Source organism: Pseudophryne corroboree, chromosome 2 (assembly GCF_028390025.1).
Source record: "Pseudophryne corroboree isolate aPseCor3 chromosome 2, aPseCor3.hap2, whole genome shotgun sequence".
Lineage (NCBI taxonomy): Eukaryota > Metazoa > Chordata > Amphibia > Anura > Myobatrachidae > Pseudophryne > Pseudophryne corroboree.
Genome location: NC_086445.1, coordinates 407,198,632 through 407,221,029, shown reverse-complemented (window position 1 = coordinate 407,221,029; position 22,398 = coordinate 407,198,632). Strand labels below are relative to the sequence as shown.

At 47.0% G+C, this 22,398-nt stretch overlaps 1 protein-coding gene across 1 annotated transcript in view; it reads left to right on the top strand.

Moving 5' to 3' along the window:
• Positions 1-4,800: 4,800 nt before the first annotated feature.
• TMEM182 (transmembrane protein 182) overlaps positions 4,801-22,398 on the top strand; it is a 41,733-nt gene continuing 24,135 nt past the window's right edge. Inside the window, exons 1-4 of the mRNA XM_063953424.1 lie at positions 4,801-5,072; positions 5,370-5,472; positions 6,832-6,930; positions 14,012-14,149. Coding sequence (XP_063809494.1) covers positions 4,935-5,072; positions 5,370-5,472; positions 6,832-6,930; positions 14,012-14,149 — 478 coding nt within the window. The 5' untranslated portion in view covers positions 4,801-4,934. The remainder of the gene's footprint in view (positions 5,073-5,369; positions 5,473-6,831; positions 6,931-14,011; positions 14,150-22,398) is intronic.

Here is a 22,398-nt window from a genome sequence, read left to right as displayed (position 1 = left end):
CTTCAGACCCCCTCATGCTCTACATATGGCAGAGGCTTGTCATGCCCCTATGCATGACATCAGAGCTCAGCTCTCTCATGCTCTAATATATGTAACCCCTGGTCGTTCAGGCTAGCCGCAACCCAGTGGTGCAAGTAGAAATATTTTCTTAGTGTACTGAATGCCGAAAAATGGGCGTGATCATGTGTTGTGAGGGGTGGGGCCATATGCTGCTAGTGGGAGTGGCTACAAGACACTAGTGGGAGTGGCTACATGACACTAGTGGCGTGGCCACACAACACAACCTTTTTTGGGGGGGAATCTGGAGGCAAGGCTAAAAATATATAGCAATGCCTCCAGTATAATAGAAATATATCATTCCAAGTTGATCGCTCGCTGCCTTTTTTCGCAGCGCAGCGAACAGGTTACTACTGCGCATAAGTATGCATCGCAATACACAGGTGCGTCGTACAGGTACAAAGGGGATTGTTGTTGGGCAATGGATTTAACACAGAATCCATTCGCACAGCCGATCGCAAGGAGATTGATAGGAAGAGGGCGTTTATGGGTGGCAACTGACCATTTACAGGGAGTGTTTGGAAAAATGCAGGCATGTCCAAGCATTTGCAGGGCGGGTGTCTGATGTCAATTCTGGGACCAAAAAGACTGAAGTGATCGCTAGGGCTGAGTAAATCCAGAGCTACTCAGAAACTGCAAAAAACTTTTTCGTCCCGCTCGGCAGCACACGTGTTTGCACGCTTGCAAAGCGAAAATACACTACCCCGTGGGCGGCAACTATGCATTTGTACGGCTGCTAAAAGTAGCTAGCGAGCGATCAACTCGGAATGACCCCCAATGTCTAAATGCTCTATGTAAGTGTATATACTCTAAGTGATGGATTAAGTATTTATTTGGTTCGTGCACATAATCTCTGGAAACATTTAAAACACGTACTGTGACTTTCACAATAATAAGATATTTTTTATTTTAATTTAATTCCATTAGTATTGTGTCCATACCTAAATTCACTAGCACCCACTTCCATAGGTGTGCGCAGGGGGGGGTGCCTGATGCGCACAGGCACCCCCTAATGTCTGGCACCCTGATCTCACATGCCTAATGCAGCAATCGCCGAGTAGGCTGATTACTGTCCCCTCTGCGCTGCAGCCTGTCAGGACTGCATTACTGACCAGACGCCTGGGTTAATCAAGGGTGCCACTGCCACCGGCTTTCAAACTCCCGGCTCCACCTCCATGTACAAAAACAGCGTGATGTGATGTGATTACGTCATGCTGCTCGCACGCCCACCTGCCACACCCGCCACACCCGCCACATGCCCACCTCTCTCCTACTATGCTATGCCAACGCCAGCCACTGATGAGGAGCAGCATGCAGCCAGCATTCCTCTTAGGAAGACAAATTCAATACTGGCAGGCGGTCGGCAGTAGCATTGACACGTCACTTGTTTTTCCAGCAGCAGCAGTACTAGTCTGCGACTGTCAGTGACAGTGAGTGGCTGACTTGTAAGTAAGCTGCTGCAGCTTGCAGGGGAAAGAGAGGGGGAGCCAGACCAGGCTGAGGAGGAGCAGTGTAATTACAGTGAGTGCCATCAGGGGTGTTTGTTTGGTGCACACCACAACATCTGACAATGTACCTACTTTATTAGGATTGGTACAAATATGGATATTTTATATTGCGTTGACCGTCAATAGATGGTGTTAGACACGCCCAAAAGGCGGTGCTAGACACACCATTCCGACAGTGCACCCCCTAATAAAATGTGCTGCGCACGCCAATGCCCACTTCACTGGAATATCTATATTGGTGTATTTGGTGATCCTTGTACTCTAGCTGCTCCTGCATTCATACCTGATTGGTCGGTTTATGCACAACCCCCACTATTTTAACACCAATAAGGACTATTACATGAACTTTGCCAAGAAATCCTAACAGTGTATGCACAAGGTATTCTATCTTCAGCAGACCATAGTTAATTAATTTCCTCCTGTCACCTTGCATTGTACAGGAATAGTTAGTTGTGTAGTTAAACATGACCATCTGCTCCATAGTATGAGTCCTGTTTTGTGTATTTATTTCATATCTCTGTTTGTCGCAGGAAGACTGTACATAGAGCATCCTTATGGTGCCCATACACTTGTGAGATAATCGGTGCTAATCTTCGATTTCGACAGCATCTGTGAGAGAAATCGAAGGATTGTATGCACATTTTAGGTACCTTGCGATGCGAGGCGCGGGCACGCCGGTTGGATCTCGCGTCTCAAGATAGTATGTGCTGCACTTAATATTTATCGAATCGCAGTGCGATCGCATGTGTTTTAAAAACACATGCGATATATCGCACTGAGATGCGCGATGGGCACCCTCCGGGAGCGGACAGAGGCCGCTCCCACTCGGTGGTGACGTGCCCATCACGTGATTATCATGTGATCTATCACATGATCGCATGGTAATCACTTTGGCACCTGCCGGTGCGATGCCCCGCAATGTTGCATCGCGGGGCATCGCACAAGTGTATAGGCACCATTAGCTACATACTCTGTCTCCATCAGTTACAAGTATTTAGTGTACATTCATGTCCTTGATTTCTGCTACAGACATTGTTTACTGCCCCCATCCCCCACCCCATTGTTGCTGCATATAGCCGCTAACTTCTTCTATCAAACCTATTGTTGATTTAATTAATTTTAAACTAGAACCACCTACATCCAGTCCTTCTGGTTTTTGTATTTCCTATTCTTTTACTTATACCGCTTTATTACCAATATCGCGGGTCGCAGCCGGGAGCCTGACACGTAAAATCTTTAGTAAGATCTAGCGAGCAGGCCTTCTTTCTACCATTGGTGTCAGTTTCTGAGCAGTTTCTAATCAGAAGTTATAGTAGTTTGTAGTTATGTGTAAAAACTTGTATTAACCCCCACTGTACTGTACATAACAATAGGTTATCTGTAGCTTTATAAATAGGCTGCATGCAGACAACTGCTAACATCCAGACGCTTGAAGATGGAGATGAAACTAAAGGTAGTATAAGTATTAGATACAGTGTAATATAAGTGCTAGATACACTCTACTATTCCCAGGTGGATGCAGGGAAGCCATCAGGGGCAAGTGGACAATAGTTTCACTCTTTGCATGCATCCCAGTTGTTATCTGACACAGCACCTGATTCAGAGGGGTGGTCTTCTGTATGCCGGCGGTCGGGCTCCCGGCGCTCAGTATACCGGCGCCGGGAGCCCGACAGCCGGCATACCGACACTTATTTTCTCTCGTGGGGGTCCACGACCCCCATAGAGGGAGAATAAAATAGTGTGGCGCGCGTAGCGCGCCACCGTGCCCGTAGCGTGGCGAGCGCAGCGAGCCCGCAAGGGGCTCATTTGCACTCGCCACACTGTCGGTAAGCCGGCGGTCGGCCTCCCGGCGCCGGTATGCTGGTCGCCGGGAGCCCGACCGCCGGCCAGCCGTAGTGAACCCATTCAGAGATGTACAGTATGGCACAGACACAGGGAAGTAGTACCGAACAACTAATATGCTAATGCTGCAGGAGGCACCTGTAGGAGATATACACCTCCTTCATGCATCGCAGATTCGAGTGCTGCGTCCAAAGTAGCAGCATCAGATCACCATTGCAGCTCACAACCATCTGAGTAAGCTGAAGCTTACTCAGACTGGCCACCGGAACTCCTCTGCCAGGGCCATAAAGTCTGTATCAGCATGCCTACAAAATGGGGGTGACACCCATGTTTTGCAGATAGATCCCCATCGTCACCCAGCTCTGTCCCCAAATGCTGCAGCATGTCAGTCATGTCCCAGTAGGATGCCCATCAGCCACGCCAATAGCTTCCACCTCTGGATCACCGTCACCTGCCACATTTGTTTTATTGTAGAGGAAATGCAGTGGAGACAATCGGGGCTGGCTGGGGAGACAAGACAACTGAGAGGGGTATTCAGTAGCAGTTGCTATTGAGATGTGATCCTATCTCCTCGCTTTCCACTGCAGTGCACACACACAGGACCCACTCTGCGCGGGCGGGGAGATGCGATCGCATCTCAGTTATGTGAATGCCTCTGCCTGATGGACAGGCAGAGGCGTTTGCAGGGTTGTACAGGGCAGCAACGTGGAGTTGCGGGAGCAGTGGCACGCTATTGGTTGAGCGTGGGAAACAGAGGCAGGTTCGGGGCTGCTCTGCGCCTGCCTTCGCTGCCTGGCTGCAGAGGCAAAGGGTATCCACATATCAGCCCTGTGCTGGGCGACCCCCAGCATGCGATTATATCATTAGCAGTTTTGCAATTGGTACTATTGTGTGGCATTGCACCACCCATTTTTTGCGGTGTGCGACTTCGGCGCGCCCTGTCCCTTCATTGAGTATGGGAAGGAAGGCGCAAATTTAGAGTTTGCAGGGGGGTGCCGAACACCCTTGCACCGGCCCTTTGAGGAGGTGAATGCAGGTCTGGCTGCGTATGCAGTGATCTGTATTCATCTCTGAATAAGGTACTTAATCTATAAGAATACATAATGCATATAATCATGCACATGTCTTGGAACTGGTAACAGTACTAATAGATGGCAAAAAGTACAAAGTACAGAAAGTTCTATCCCCAGCCTCATCTCTTCCAACAGTGAATAATTATGGCAATTTGTATTTGCTACAATAAACTGTTACATGCTCTATCAGTGGATGTAGAGAAACCATCCTACCATCCCCTGACAGTACAAAAAGGTCAGTTATTTTTGACTGGACACTCCCTGTCACAGCAACATTGCAGAGATACCACATCAAAATCCCAAAATAGAAGCCCCTACTCGTGTTTTACTGATCTAGTTAGCAGCCTGCAAACAGCTAGAGTACATACTAGTCAATAAAGGAGAAAGGAAATTCTGCTGGATGTATCTTGGTAGGATTGTTATTGTCAGATAGTTTCTATTACCTGAACTGACAATGAAGCTAAGTATTGGGATATTCTTTGGTGGTCTTTTTGGTGCTCTTGGGATTTTAATCTTTTTGGTGGCGTTTGGATCAGACTATTGGCTTCTTGCCAAGGAAGTTGATAAATGCTCAGGAAATCAAGGATATGGGGTCAGTGTTGCTATTTTATTATCGTGTATATGTGTTGTCCTATTTTCTTCATAGCATGTATTGTATGTGGTCAGTGTTGCTATTATAGCATTATGTATATGTGTTGTCCTATTTGCTACCACAGTATATAAAGTGCAAATGTACTTACTGTTATTAAAAGAAGCTAAACAACTTTTTTTTTTTTTTCTTATGCATTATTGGGGTTTAATTTATTTTAATTTATTAATTAGGTTTAATTTATCTACGTAAACAAGCAAAACAGAGAACATTTATAATTTTTCTCTTTGTTATCTGAAGGGTGTTGATCGAGTCCTCTTGCACCATGAAGGTTTCTTCTGGAGATGTTGGTATAATGGAGACGTAGGATCAAATAATAACAGCATGGCAGCTTTTTGGATCAGTAAGATATATTGCTAAAATATACATTTGTTTTCCACTGAGAAATTTTTATATAAAACTTATACAATTTGTGGTTTTCAAAGGTAGTTTTTATTGTTTTCTTTGTCATTTAGGATAAGCATTATAGGAAAGGTCTATATGAGTTTATAGTTTCAATAATGTAACATAAATTAAAAACAAAAATAGTGGTAGGTAATTTTTTAACACTTTTCCCATAGACACATTGCTTCTTCTGGGCATTTGTAAGCAGGTCATATAAAGTTAACTCTAGAAAATCAGAAAAGTACAGATGTAAAGTGCTAAGTTACTAATATTTCAAATACCATAGCTTGTAACTGTAGTTAAACAGCTTATAATTATGTCACATAATATATAAGTCTTCATAAGTTTATATTTCTAGTTATAAATATTCATAATGTACATGTGTTTATCAAAGTAATTTTATAATTGTATGTTTCTGGAATACTACCATGACCCACAAATGTTTTAGTCTTCTTATTCATAGCACAATATGGGGGGAATGACATTGTTCATGTTAATTTTTAGCAAAACAGGATTTATCGTATTTACTGTATTTGCCCAAAGTTTTTTTGGGGCAATTCAATTAAAGCTCGTTTTTTGGGCACAAAAACACATAGGACCCAGATAAGTTCCCGGACTTATATGTTTTTGCGATCACAGGCACAAAATAAGGCACTTATTGGGGATTTTGTTTTGGGATCTCAGCAGCTCCTGAAAAAAAAATGCCTAGTAAGTGTCGGCATCGAGACTAATTGGATAGCACCTGCGGTATTAATTAGCCGCGAGCTGAAATGTGTGAAAAGTGACCCGTTTGGGTGCCCAAACATGATTTTTCGCGATTGCATCAATGACTTTAGTTGGGTTTAGCTGCTTTACGCTGCTAAACTTGACTGCTATAGGCGCAATAGGGGCGATAACAGAGGGCAATTGAATATCACCCCGCGATCTCCTGTCAATTTAGGCAGGAGATCGGGCGCAATATATCATTTTTCACCCTCTGAGTGCTTGTTATACATTTCATTTCATAAATTGGCACCTGGTTAACTAGTTTTGTTTCAGTTTGGTTCGACATTAGCATTTTGGTAAGGGTTAAACTTAGGTTTAGGGTTTAGCATAAATGTTAGGGATAACCTTTTCTTAAAGGCACAGTGTCAACATGTTGACTGTGTTGACATTTCATCAATGGTAAATGTCCACATTACAGTTATGTCAGTGTGTCAGTTTTATGAATATCAACAAGATGAATGTCAGCCTAATATACCAAACTCCCTTTAAGGGGCCATGCTTGTTTTAGTTGAAGTCTCTAAATATTTTGTAATCTATTCCTGTCACTCCATAGCCAATCAAGCCCCAACTAAGAACTGTACTCATGCTTACCTGTCCCCGTTTCCAAGGAGTAGCGAGAACAGCAACTCTACAGCATATCATTCTGCAATTGGTAAGTATAGCATTGGTGCTCTTTCTACAGTGGCTTGTTTATGTGACGGTCGCATGTTCTTGCTTTTGAAAAGGTCATCCATATGAAGGTGCCACAAGTTATTTGAACCAGTGATGTGCCAGTGTATCATAGAGAGCTTGTAAATGGCATCTAATTATTGTAAATATACAAGGTATATCATCATGTAGCAACACACATTCCATTCTGATGCCAGAACCAATACTGATCGGAATGCAGACTATTAATCCCCTTGGAACCAGTAACATCAGTGAGATACTCTATGGTTCATTTGCTGTTTTCTTTACCAGCAGAAAGGTAATGCTATATATTTTGCATCACTCACACATTTCTTTCCTATTCATTTCTGCTATATCATTTGCAGGTAAATAGCAGTGCTCCATACGCATTGTTCAGCCTATAAAGTGGCTGCCTGTGCAGTGTGCACGTTAAACTCTTATTGCAGAATGATATTTAGACATGTTCACAGATTGATATACAGATTAACATTTTTAAACATCATAAATGAGGGGATAATTTTTCTGCAGGATTTCATTTGGTCCCTAGCTCCACTACAGTATCTTTCCAAACAGTGCTCAGATCTCTGCATTTCTGTATAAAGGAATCCAGTGAAATTATGGGTTGTGTGTGATATGCCAACGGTCGGGATGCCGACGGTCAGAATACTGACTGCGGCATCCCGATGGTGAGAATCCTGACAGGGGCAAGGTAGGTATACTCGCCTTTCCCAATGCCACCCTATCCCTAACCCTCCCTTCCCGCAGCCTAAACCTAACCCCCCTCCCACACCACAGCCTAACCCTAACCCTCCCCACGGGATGCCTATACATAACCCCACCTCCCTGCAGACTAAACCTAACCCTCCCTCCCTGCAGCCTAACCCTCCCCCCGCATCCTAAACCTAACCTCCCTCCCTACCCTTGACCCCCACCCCACGTGGCTTACGTCTCCCACACCACAGCCTAACCCTAACCCTCCCCACGGGTGCCTATACATAACCCCACCTCCCCGCAGACTAAACCTAACCCTCCCTCCCTGCAGCCTAACCGTCCCCCCGCATCCTAAACCTAACCTCCCTCCCTACCCTTGACCCCCACCCCACGTGGCTTACGTCTCCGGGGGCCTGGCAAACACTTGCTCAGGGTTCTGGCATTTGGTATTCCACGCCGGATTGTTATCCTAGTCAGGATTTTGGTGCCGGTATTCCGAGCAATATCGGGATTACGGCGTCAATATTTCAACTGCCGGGATCCCGACTGCCAGGATTCTGTCCAGATTCTGAAGTTACCACTTGATGTCACGTAATATGTCCTCTAAGTAACCTAGTCTGCTTTGCACCCACTGTATCAGTGTTAGCAGGTAACAAAGATCTGACTACAAACTCCCTTGATGCAGTTCCTTTGGGTCTAATTCAATTTTCTCTAATGTCCTAGTGGATGCTGGGGACTCCGTCAGGACCATGGGGATTAGCGGCTCCGCAGGAGACAGGGCACAAAAATAAAGCTTTAGGATCAGGTGGTGTGCACTGGCTCCTCCCCCTATGACCCTCCTCCAAGCCTCAGTAAGGTTTTTGTGCCCGTCCGAGCAGGGTGCAATCTAGGTGGCTCTCCTAAAGAGCTGCTTAGAAAAAGTTTTTAGGTTTTTTATTTTCAGTGAGTCCTGCTGGCAACAGGCTCACTGCATCGAGGGACTTAGGGGAGAGAAGTGAACTCACCTGCGTGCAGGATGGATTGGCTTCTTAGGCTACTGGACACCATTAGCTCCAGAGGGAGTCGGAACACAGGTCTCACCCTGGGGTTCGTCCCGGAGCCGCGCCACCGACCCCCCTTGCAGATGCCGAAGATGGAAGAGGTCCAGAAGCAGGCGGCAGAAGACTTTTCAGTCTTCCTGAGGTAGCGCACAGCACTGCAGCTGTGCGCCATTGTTGTCAGCACACTTCACACAGCGGTCACGGAGGGTGCAGGGCGCTGGGGGGGCGCCCTGGGCAGCAATGTATAATACCTTTTTTATGGCTAAAAATACATCACATATAGCCCCTGGGGGCTATATGGATGTATTTAACCCCTGCCAGATCTCAGAAAAACGGGAGAAGAAGCCCACCGAAAAGGGGGCGGGGCCTATTCTCCTCAGCACACAGCGCCATTTTCCCTCACAGAAATGCTGGTGGGAAGGCTCCCAGGCTCTCCCCTGCACTGCACTACAGAAACAGGGTTAAAACAGAGAGGGGGGGCACTGATTTGGCGATATGACTACATATATTAAAATGCTATAAGGGAAAAGCACTTATATAAAGGTTGTCCCTGTATAATTATAGCGTTTTTGGTGTGTGCTGGCAAACTCTCCCTCTGTCTCCCCAAAGGGCTAGTGGGTCCTGTCCTCTATCAGAGCATTCCCTGTGTGTGTGCTGTGTGTCGGTACGTGTGTGTCGACATGTATGAGGACGATGTTGGGAGGCGGAGCAAATTGCCTGTAATGGTGATGTCACTCTCTAGGGAGTCGACACCGGAATAGATGGCTTATTTAAGGAATTACGTGATAATGTCAACACGCTGCAAGTCGATTGACGACATGAGACGGCCGGCAAACATATTAGTATCTGTCCAGGCGTCTAAAACACAGTCAGGGACGTTATAATGCCCATTTTACCTCAGTCGGTCGACACAGACACGGACACTGACTCCAGTGTCGACGGTGAAGAAACAAACGTATTTTCCTTTAGGGCCACACGTTACTTGTTAAGGGCAATGAAGGAGGTGTTACATATTTCTGATACTACAAGTACCACAAAAAAGGGTATTATGTGGGGTGTGGAAAAACTACCTATAGTTTTTCCTGAATCAGATAAATTAAATGAAGTGTGTGATGAGGCGCGGGGTTCCCCCGATAGAAAATTATTGGCGGTATACCCTTTCCCGCCAGAAGTTAGGGCGCGTTGGGAAACACCCCTTAGGGTGGATAAGGCGCTCACACGCTTATCAAAACAAGTGGCGGTACCGTCTCCAGATACGGCCGCCCTCAAGGAGCCAGCTGATAGGAGGCTGGAAAATATCCTAAAAAGTATATACACACATACTGGTGTTATACTGCGACCAGCGATCGCCTCAGCCTGGATGTGCAGCGCGGGGGTGGCTTGGTCGGATTCCCTGACTGAAAATATTGATACCCTTGACAGGGACAGTATTTTATTTACTATAGAGCATTTAATGAATGCATTTCTATATATGCGAGATGCACAGAGGGATATTTGCACTCTGGCATCAAGAGTAAGTGCGATGTCCATATCTGCCAAAAGATGTTTATGGACACGACAGTGGTCAGGTGATGCAGATTCCAAACGGCACAAAGATGTATTGCCGTATAAAGGGGAGGAGTTATTTGGGGTCGGTCCATCGGACCTGGTGGCCACAGCAACTGCTGGGAAATCCACCGTTTTTACCCTAAGTCACATCTATGCAGAAAAAGACACCGTCTTTTCAGCCTCAGTCCTTTCGTCCCCATAAGCATATCTGCCCAGGGATAGAGGAAAGGGAAGAAGACTGCAGCAGGCAGCCCATTCCCATGAACAGAAGCCTTACACCGCTTCTGCCAAGTTCTCAGCATGACGCTGGAGCCGTACAGGACCCCTGGATCCTACAAGTAGTATCCCAGGGGTACAGATTGGAAAGTCGAGACGTTTCCCCTCGCAGGTTCCTGAAGTCTGCTTTACCAACGTCTCCCTCCGACAGGGAGCCAGTATTGGAAACAATTCACAAGCTGTATTCCCAGCAGGTGATAATCAAAGTACCCCTCCTACAACAAGGAAAGGGGTATTATTCCACACTATATTGTGGTACTGAAACCAGAAGGCTCGGTGAGACCTATTCTAAATCTGAAATATTTGAACACTTACAAAGGTTCAAATCAAGATGGAGTCACTCAGAGCAGTGATAGCGAACCAGGAAGAAGGGGACTATATGGTGTCCCGGGACATCAGGGATGCTTACCTCCATGTCCCAATTTGCCCTTCTCACCAAGGGTATCTCAGGTTCGTGGTACAGAACTGTCACTATCAGTTTCAGACGCTGCCGTTTGGATTGTCCACGGCACTCCGGGTCTTTACCAAGGTAATGCCCGAAATGATGATTCTTCTTCGAAGAAAATGGACGACCTCCTGATAAGAGCAAGGTCCAGAGAACAGTTGGAGGTCGGAGTAGCACTATCTCAAGTAGTTCTACGACAGCACGGGTGGATTCTAAATATTCCAAAACCGCAGTTGTTTCCGACGACACGTCTGCTGTTCCTAGGGATGATTCTGGACACAGTCCAGAAAAAGGTGTTTCTCCCGGAGGAGAAAGCCAGGGAGTTATCCGAGCTAGTCAGGAACCTCCTAAAACCAGGAAAAGTGTCAGTGCATCATTGCACAAGAGTCCTGGGAAAAATGGTGGCTTATTACGAAGCGATTCCATTCGGCAGATTCCACGCAAGAACTTTTCAGTGGTATCTGCTGGACAAATGGTCCGGATCGCATCTTCAGATGCATCGGCGGATAACCCTATCTCCAAGGACAAGGGTGTCTCTCCTGTGGTGGTTACAGAGTGCTCATCTTCTAGAGGGCCGCAGATTCGGCATTCAGGATTGGATGCTGGTGACCACGGAGGCCAGCCTGAGAGGCTGGGGAGCAGTCACACAGGGAAAAAATTTCCAGGGAGTGTGATCAAGTCTGGAGACTTTTCTCCACATAAATATACTGGAGCTACGGGCAATTTATGATGCTCTAAGCTTAGCAAGACCTCTGCTTCAAGGTCAGCCGGTATTGATCCAGTGGGACAACATCACGGCAGTCGCCCACATAAACAGACAGGGCGGCACAAGAAGCAGGAGGGCAATGGCAAAAACTGCAAGGATTTTTCGCTGGGCGGAAAATCATGTGATAGCACTGTCAGCAGTGTTCATTCCGGGAGTGGACAACTGGGAAGCAGACTTCCTCAGCAGGCACGACCTCCACCCGGGAGAGTGGGGACTTCATCGGGAAGTTTTCCACATGATTGTGAACCGTTGGGAAAGACCAAAGGTGTACATGATGGCGTCCAGCCTGAACAAAAAACTGGACAGGTATTGCGCCAGGTCAAGAGACTTTCAGGCAATAGCTGTGGACGTTCTGGTAACACCGTGGGCGTACCAGTCGGTGTATGTGTTTCCTCCTCAGCTTCTCATACCCAAGGTATTGAGAATTATAAGACGTAGAGGAGTAAGAACTGTACTCGTGGCTCCGGATTGGCCAAGAAGGACTTGGTACCCGGAACTTCAAGAGATACTCACAGAGGACTCATGACCTCTGCCGCTAAGAAGGGACTTGCTTCAGCACGTACCATGTCTGTTCCAAGACTTACAGCGGCTGCGTTTGACGGCATGGCGGTTGAACGCCGGATCCTAAGGGAAAAAGGCATTCCGGAAGAGGTCTTTCCTACCATGGTCAAAGCCAGGAAGGACGTGACCGCACAACATTATCACCACATGTGGCGAAAATATGTTGCGTGGTGTGAGGCCAGGAAGGCTCCATGAAGAAATTTCAACTCGGTCGATTCCTGCATTTCCTGAAAACAGGAGTGTCTATGGGCCTCAGATTGGGGTCCATTAAGGTTCAAATTTCGGCCCTGTCGATTTTCTTCCAGAAAGAATTGGCTTCAGTTCCTGAAGTCCAGAAGTTTGTCAAGGGAGTACTGCATATACAACCCCCTTTTGTGCCTCCAGTGGCACTGTGGGATCTCAACGTAGTGCTGGGATTCCTCAAATCACATTGGTTTAAACCGCTCAAATCTGTGGATTTGAAATATCTCACATGGAAAGTGACCATGATGTTGGCCCTGGCCTCGGCCAGGCGAGTGTCAGAATTGGCGGCTTTGTCTCACAAAAGCCCATATCTGATTGTCCATTCGGACAGGGCAGAGCTGCGGACTCGTCCCCAGTTTCTCCCTAAGGTGGTGTCAGCGTTTCACCTGAACCAGCTTATTGTGGTACCTGCGGCTACTAGGGACTTGGAGGACTCCAAGTTGCTAGATGTTGTCAGGGCCCTGAAAATATCGGTTTCCAGGACGGCTGGAGTCAGGAAAACTGACTTGCTGTTATCCTGTATGCACCCAACAAACTGGGTGCTCTTGCTTCTAAGCAGACGATTGCTAGTTGGATGTGTAGTACAATTCAGCTTGCACATTATGTGGCAGGCCTGCCACAGCCAAAATATGTAAATGCCCATTCCACAAGGAAGGTGGGCTCATCCTGGGCGGCTGCCCGAGGGGTCTCGGCATTACAACTCTGCCGAGCAACTACGTGGTCGGGGGGAGAACACGTTTGTAAAATTCTACAAATTTGATACCCTGGCTAAAGAGGACCTGGAGTTCTCTCATTCGGTGCTGCAGAGTCATCCGCACTCTCCCGCCCGTTTGGGAGCTTTGGTATAATCCCCATGGTCCTGACGGAGTCCCCAGCATCCACTAGGACGTTAGAGAAAATAAGATTTTACTTACCGATAAATCTATTTCTCGTAGTCCGTAGTGGATGCTGGGCGCCCATCCCAAGTGCGGATTGTCTGCAATACTTGTACATAGTTATTGTTACAAAAAAATCGGGTTGTTATTGTTGTGAGCCGTCTGTTCAGAGGCTCCTACGTTGTCATACTGTTAACTGGGTTCAGATCACAAGTTGTACGGTGTGATTGGTGTGGCTGGTATGAGTCTTACCCGGGATTCAAAATCCTTCCTTATTGTGTACGCTCGTCCGGGCACAGTATCCTAACTGAGGCTTGGAGGAGGGTCATAGGGGGAGGAGCCAGTGCACACCACCTGATCCTAAAGCTTTATTTTTGTGCCCTGTCTCCTGCGGAGCCGCTAATCCCCATGGTCCTGACGGAGTCCCCAGCATCCACTACGGACTACGAGAAATAGATTTATCGGTAAGTAAAACCTTATTATTTTCATACTGTACTAATTTTGGCATTTGTGCTGATGCTTGTAATACTGAGTAGAGACAGATATTTCTGCTGCATTTTTAATAAATATCCCAGTAACATGTATTTCCTCTATTTTAGTATACCGTGGATTTTGGAATATATTTATGCTTCTTGGCTTAGTCACTGTTATAGCAGGAGGCTTCTTCATCATATGTGCAGCGCCTTTCACAAACTACAGACTTTATAAAGCAGGAGGAGGACTTTTTATCACTGCTGGTAAGAAAATCTGCTAATCATACAAACATAAGGAATATACTTACAATCAGAGCTACACAAGATTTTGGCTGGTGTCCCCTAGGCTCGCTGCTGGTTTCTAGAGATGAGCGCCTGAAATTTTTCGGGTTTTGTGTTTTGGTTTTGGGTTCGGTTCCGCGGCCGTGTTTTGGGTTCGAACGCGTTTTGGCAAAACCTCACCGAATTTTTTTTGTTGGATTCGGGTGTGTTTTGGATTCGGGTGTTTTTTTAAAAAAACACTAAAAAACAGCTTAAATCATAGAATTTGGGGGTCATTTTGATCCCAAAGTATTATTAACCTCAAAAACCATAATTTACACTCATTTTCAGTCTATTCTGAATACCTCACACCTCACAATATTATTTTTAGTCCTAAAATTTGCACCGAGGTCGCTGTGTGAGTAAGATAAGCGACCCTAGTGGCCGACACAAACACCGGGCCCATCTAGGAGTGGCACTGCAGTGTCACGCAGGATGTCCCTTCCAAAAAACCCTCCCCAAACAGCACATGACGCAAAAAAAAAAAGAGGCGCAATGAGGTAGCTGTGTGAGTAAGATTAGCGACCCTAGTGGCCGACACAAACACCGGGCCCATCTAGGAGTGGCACTGCAGTGTCACGCAGGATGGCCCTTCCAAAAAACCCTCCCCAAACAGCACATGACGCAAAGAAAAAAAGAGGCGCAATGAGGTAGCTGTGTGAGTAAGATTAGCGACCCTAGTGGCCGACACAAACACCGGGCCCATCTAGGAGTGGCACTGCAGTGTCACGCAGGATGTCCCTTCCAAAAAACCCTCCCCAAACAGCACATGACGCAAAGAAAAAAAGAGGCGCAATGAGGTAGCTGTGTGAGTAAGATTAGCGACCCTAGTGGCCGACACAAACACCGGGCCCATCTAGGAGTGGCACTGCAGTGTCACGCAGGATGTCCCTTCCAAAAAACCCTCCCCAAACAGCACATGACGCAAAGAAAAAAAGAGGCGCAATGAGGTAGCTGACTGTGTGAGTAAGATTAGCGACCCTAGTGGCCGACACAAACACCGGGCCCATCTAGGAGTGGCACTGCAGTGTCACGCAGGATGTCCCTTCCAAAAAACCCTCCCCAATCAGCACATGATGCAAAGAAAAAGAAAAGAAAAAAGAGGTGCAAGATGGAATTGTCCTTGGGCCCTCCCACCCACCCTTATGTTGTATAAACAAAACAGGACATGCACACTTTAACCAACCCATCATTTCAGTGACAGGGTCTGCCACACGACTGTGACTGATATGACGGGTTGGTTTGGACCCCCCCCAAAAAAGAAGCAATTAATCTCTCCTTGCACAAACTGGCTCTACAGAGGCAAGATGTCCACCTCATCATCATCCTCCGATATATCACCGTGTACATCCCCCTCCTCACAGATTATCAATTCGTCCCCACTGGAATCCACCATCTCAGCTCCCTGTGTACTTTGTGGAGGCAATTGCTGCTGGTCAATGTCTCCACGGAGGAATTGATTATAATTCATTTTAATGAACATCATCTTCTCCACATTTTCTGGATGTAACCTCGTACGCCGATTGCTGACAAGGTGAGCGGCGGCACTAAACACTCTTTCGGAGTACACACTTGTGGGAGGGCAACTTAGGTAGAATAAAGCCAGTTTGTGCAAGGGCCTCCAAATTGCCTCTTTTTCCTGCCAGTATAAGTACGGACTGTGTGACGTGCCTACTTGGATGCGGTCACTCATATAATCCTCCACCATTCTATCAATGTTGAGAGAATCATATGCAGTGACAGTAGACGACATGTCCGTAATCGTTGTCAGGTCCTTCAGTCCGGACCAGATGTCAGCATCAGCAGTCGCTCCAGACTGCCCTGCATCACCGCCAGCGGGTGGGCTCGGAATTCTGAGCCTTTTCCTCGCACCCCCAGTTGCGGGAGAATGTGAAGGAGGAGATGTTGACAGGTCGCGTTCCGCTTGACTTGACAATTTTGTCACCAGCAGGTCTTTCAACCCCAGCAGACTTGTGTCTGCCGGAAAGAGAGATCCAAGGTAGGCTTTAAATCTAGGATCGAGCACGGTGGCCAAAATGTAGTGCTCTGATTTCAACAGATTGACCACCCGTGAATCCTTGTTAAGCGAATTAAGGGCTCCATCCACAAGTCCCACATGCCTAGCGGAATCGCTCCGTGTTAGCTCCTCCTTCAATGTCTCCAGCTTCTTCTGCAAAAGCCTGATGAGGGGAATGACCTGACTCAGGCTGGCAGTGTCTGAACTGACTTCACGTGTGGCAAGTTCAAAGGGCATCAGAACCTTGCACAACGTTGAAATCATTCTCCACTGCGCTTGAGACAGGTGCATTCCACCTACTATATCGTGCTCAATTGTATAGGCTTGAATGGCCTTTTGCTGCTCCTCCAACCTCTGAAGCATATAGAGGGTTGAATTCCACCTCGTTACCACTTCTTGCTTCAGATGATGGCAGGGCAGGTTCAGTAGTTTTTGGTGGTGCTCCAGTCTTCTGTACGTGGTGCCTGTACGCCGAAAGTGTCCCGCAATTCTTCTGGCCACCGACAGCATCTCTTGCACGCCCCTGTCGTTTTTTAAAAAATTCTGCACCACCAAATTCAAGGTATGTGCAAAACATGGGACGTGCTGGAATTTGCCCATATTTAATGCACACACAATATTGCTGGCGTTGTCCGATGCCACAAATCCACAGGAGAGTCCAATTGGGGTAAGCCATTCCGCGATGATCTTCCTCAGTTGCCGTAAGAGGTTTTCAGCTGTGTGCGTATTCTGGAAAGCGGTGATACAAAGCGTAGCCTGCCTAGGAAAGAGTTGGCGTTTGCGAGATGCTGCTACTGGTGCCGCCGCTGCTGTTCTTGCGGCGGGAGTCCATACATCTACCCAGTGGGCTGTCACAGTCATATAGTCCTGACCCTGCCCTGCTCCACTTGTCCACATGTCCGTGGTTAAGTGGACATTGGGTACAACTGCATTTTTTAGGACACTGGTGAGTCTTTTTCTGACGTCCGTGTACATTCTCGGTATCGCCTGCCTAGAGAAGTGGAACCTAGATGGTATTTGGTAACGGGGGCACACTGCCTCAATAAATTGTCTAGTTCCCTGTGAACTAACGGCGGATACCGGACGCACGTCTAACACCAACATAGTTGTCAAGGCCTCAGTTATCCGCTTTGCAGTAGGATGACTGCTGTGATATTTCATCTTCCTCGCAAAGGACTGTTGAACAGTCAATTGCTTACTGGAAGTAGTACAAGTGGGCTTACGACTTCCCCTCTGGGATGACCATCGACTCCCAGCGGCAACAACAGCAGCGCCAGCAGCAGTAGGCGTTACACGCAAGGATGCATCGGAGGAATCCCAGGCAGGAGAGGACTCGTCAGAATTGCCAGTGACATGGCCTGCAGGACTATTGGCATTCCTGGGGAAGGAGGAAATTGACACTGAGGGAGTTGGTGGGGTGGTTTGCGTGAGCTTGGTTACAAGAGGAAGGGATTTACTGGTCAGTGGACTGCTTCCGCTGTCACCCAAAGTTTTTGAACTTGTCACTGACTTATTATGAATGCGCTGCAGGTGACGTATAAGGGAGGATGTTCCGAGGTGGTTAACGTCCTTACCCCTACTTATTACAGCTTGACAAAGGGAACACACGGCTTGACACCTGTTGTCCGCATTTCTGGTGAAATACCTCCACACCGAAGAGCTGATTTTTTTGGTATTTTCACCTGGCATGTCAACGGCCATATTCCTCCCACGGACAACAGGTGTCTCCCCGGGTGCCTGACTTAAACAAACCACCTCACCATCAGAATCCTCCTGGTCAATTTCCTCCCCAGCGCCAGCAACACCCATATCCTCCTCATCCTGGTGTACTTCAACACTGACATCTTCAATCTGACTATCAGGAACTGGACTGCGGGTGCTCCTTCCAGCACTTGCAGGGGGCGTGCAAATGGTGGAAGGCGCATGCTCTTCACGTCCAGTGTTGGGAAGGTCAGGCATCGCAACCGACACAATTGGACTCTCCTTGTGGATTTGGGATTTCGAAGAATGCACAGTTCTTTGCTGTGCTGCTTTTGCCAGCTTGAGTCTTTTCATTTTTCTAGCGAGAGGCTGAGTGCTTCCATCCTCATGTGAAGCTGAACCACTAGCCATGAACATAGGCCAGGGCCTCAGCCGTTCCTTGCCACTCCGTGTGGTAAATGGCATATTGGCAAGTTTACGCTTCTCCTCCGACAATTTTATTTTAGGTTTTGGAGTCCTTTTTTTTCTGATATTTGGTGTTTTGGATTTGACATGCTCTGTACTATGACATTGGGCATCGGCCTTGGCAGACGACGTTGCTGGCATTTCATCATCTCGGCCATGACTAGTGGCAGCAGCTTCAGCACGAGGTGGAAGTGGATCTTGATCTTTCCCTAATTTTGGAACCTCAACATTTTTGTTCTCCATATTTTAATAGGCACAACTAAAAGGCACCTCAGGTAAACAATGGAGATGGATACTAGTATACAATTATGGACTGCCTGCCGACTGCAGACACAGAGGTAGCCACAGCCGTGAACTACCATACTGTACTGTGTCTGCAGCTAATATAGACTGGTTGATAAAGAGAAGATGTCTATGTAACTATGTATGTATAAAGAAGACTGAAAAAAATCCACGGTTAGGTGGTATACAATTATGGACGGACTGCCTGCCGAGTGCAGACACAGAGGTAGCCACAGCCGTGAACTACCGTACTGTACTGTGTCTGCAGCTAATATAGACTGGTTGATAAAGAGAAGATGTCTATGTAACTATGTATGTATACAGAAGAATGAAAAAAAACCACGGTTAGGTGGTATACAATTATGGACGGACTGCCTGCCGAGTGCAGACACAGAGGTAGCCACAGCCGTGAACTACCGTACTGTACTGTGTCTGCAGCTAATATAGACTGGTTGATAAAGAGAAGATGTCTATGTAACTATGTATGTATAAAGAAGAATGAAAAAAATCCACGGTTAGGTGGTATTACAATTATGGACGGACTGCCTGCCGAGTGCAGAGACACAGAGGTAGCCACAGCCGTGAACTACCGTACTGTGTCTGCTGCGACTGGATGATAAATGATATAAAAAATATATATATATCACTACTGCAGCCGGACAGGTATATATTATATATTATATAATGACGGACCTGCTGGACACTGTCTGTCAGCAGAATGAGTTTTATTTTTATAGAATAAAAAAAAAAAAAACACACAAGTGAAGTCACACGATGAGTGTTTAACTTTTTCAGGCAATCACAATATAAGTATACTACTAACTATACTGGTGGTCAGTGTGGTCAGGTCACTGGTCAGTCACACTGGCAGTGGCACTCCTGCAGCAAAAGTGTGCACTGTTTAATTTTAATATAATATGTACTCCTGGCTCCTGCTATAACCTATAACTGGCACTGCAGTAGTGCTCCCCAGTCTCCCCCACAATTATAAGCTGTGTGAGCTGAGCAGTCAGACAGATATATAATATATATAGATGATGCAGCACACTGGCCTGAGCCTGAGCAGTGCACACAGATATGGTATGTGACTGACTGAGTCACTGTGTGTATCGCTTTTTTCAGGCAGAGAACGGATATATTAAATAAACTGCACTGTGTGTCTGGTGGTCACTCACTATATAATATATTATGTACTCCTGGCTCCTGCTATAACCTATAACTGGCACTGCAGTAGTGCTCCCCAGTCTCCCCCACAATTATAAGCTGTGTGAGCTGAGCAGTCAGACAGATATATATAATATTATATATAGATAATAGATGATGCAGCACACTGGCCTGAGCCTGAGCAGTGCACACAGATATGGTATGTGACTGACTGAGTCACTGTGTGTATCGCTTTTTTCAGGCAGAGAACGGATATATTAAATAAACTGCACTGTGTGTCTGGTGGTCACTCACTATATAATATATTATGTACTCCTGGCTCCTGCTATAACCTATAACTGGCACTGCAGTAGTGCTCCCCAGTCTCCCCCACAATTATAAGCTGTGTGAGCTGAGCAGTCAGACAGATATATATAATATTATATATAGATAATAGATGATGCAGCACACTGGCCTGAGCCTGAGCAGTGCACACAGATATGGTATGTGACTGAGTCACTGTGTGCTGTGTATCGCTTTTTTCAGGCAGAGAACGGATTATAAAGTAAACTGCACTGTCCTCACTAGTAAACTCTCTCCACTCAGTCTCTACACTTCTACAGTAACAGTACTCCTCCTAGTCAGCTCCAGTAAATCTCTCTCAGTCTCTTATAATCTAAATGGAGAGGACGCCAGCCACGTCCTCTCCCTATCAATCTCAATGCACGTGTGAAAATGGCGGCGACGCGCGGCTCCTTATATAGAATCCGAGTCTCGCGATAGAATCCGAGCCTCGCGAGAATCCGACAGCGTCATGATGACGTTCGGGCGCGCTCGGGTTAACCGAGCAAGGCGGGAAGATCCGAGTCTGCTCGGACCCGTGAAAAAAACCATGAAGTTCTGGCGGGTTCGGATTCAGAGAAACCGAACCCGCTCATCTCTACTGGTTTCATCTCTGACCCAGCACCCTTCTTCCAGAACAGCACCCATCACCCATCAGCACAGATCACAGCAGCCAGTGGTGGATTGTGGTAGAAAACCAGCCTTGGAAATTTATGGAAGCAGCCCTAATGGGGATGGGGTCTGCTGAATGGGTGGGGTCTGTCAAGAGGGGCAGAATCCCTACTCATAGGACCTGATTCTGAGTTGCATGCAGTTGTGGCCTTCTTTGTGTCTTTTGCTGTCTTTTTGTGTTTGCAAGTTCATGCTAATCCCACTACAATGCCCTTCCCTGGTGTACATCTGTGTATCCGAATGTGCAAGGACTGAGACACCCTCTTTCAGTTTCTACCAAAGCTGCAATCATGCTTTGTGCATCTTTAGATGCTACCATCGGTCGCACCATTGAAACTTTCACCAGCCCTATGCTAGGTGCAGATCATCCGTCTTAGTATGGCCTCCAATGTGAGTGATGCAGAATATCTGTACGCAACCCTGTAAGCAACTTACCCATGTCACTCAATAACACACCCATACTATTTTACATCTGTGTCTGAACAGCCTAGGAAAGCCAAACACATTTCTTGTTGGTGATGGTGCATCTGAATCTGGGGTGGTCTTCAGTTTGCCGGCTGTCGGGATCCCGGCGCACAGTATACTGGCGCCGGAATCCCGACAGCTGGCATACCGGCAATTTTTCTCCCTCTTGGCGGTCCATGACCCCCCTGGAGGGAGAATAAATACCATGCTCGGAGCGTGGCGAGCGCAGCACTCGCCACGCTGTCGGTATGCCGGAGGCCGGGATTCCGGCACTGGTATGCTGGTCGCCAGAAGCCCGGACGCCGGCATACCCTACTACACCCCTGAATCTGTACTGCAACTCTGTATGAACACCATCAGGAAGCATGGGTGGTGCAACTCAGACATATGCACAGACAAAACCATTGCACAAGAAAAAAATAAACACATTGGCCCCCACAGAAAAAAATGCATTGGCTCCAAATAAAAACAATAAAAAAAATTGTCCCCACAGGAAAATATATAAACACACAAATTACAAACTGACCCCAACAGGAAAAAACAATCATACTGTCCCCTGACAGGGGATAATAAAACCTTTGCCCCCACAGGAATAAACACATTGGCTCCCACAGAAAAAGCACATTGGCCAAAATAGAAAATCAGGGTTAAAAAAAACACATTGACAGGAAAAACCCAAAACATTTACTATTAGTCCTCGCAGGAATAAAAGTATTTCCCTCAGGCTGGGTGTGTGTAGTGGGGATACTGTATATCTAGGAGGTCAGAGGGCCATGTTCTGGATGCCAGGGGTTACAGCAGATTGCAGCTATGTTCTGGAGGCAGGGGTGGTGATTAGAGTGGGTACTGTACAGTGAGACCTGAAGCACAGTTTCCATACACTCTGCTGCCACTGGAGGCAGGCTGGGCATAATAGTAGTGCAGTACAGGTGGATAGGCTTGGAGTAGCAGTGGTTGGGAGCAGGGAGCAGGCTGGGAGTAGTAGTGGTGGTGAGCAAGGGTTAGGCTGAGAATAGTAGTGGTGGTGAGTAGGGGGCAGGCTGGCAGTAGTAGTGGGAAGCAGGGGGCAGGCTGGAGTAGTAGTAGTGTGGATAAGGGAACAGGC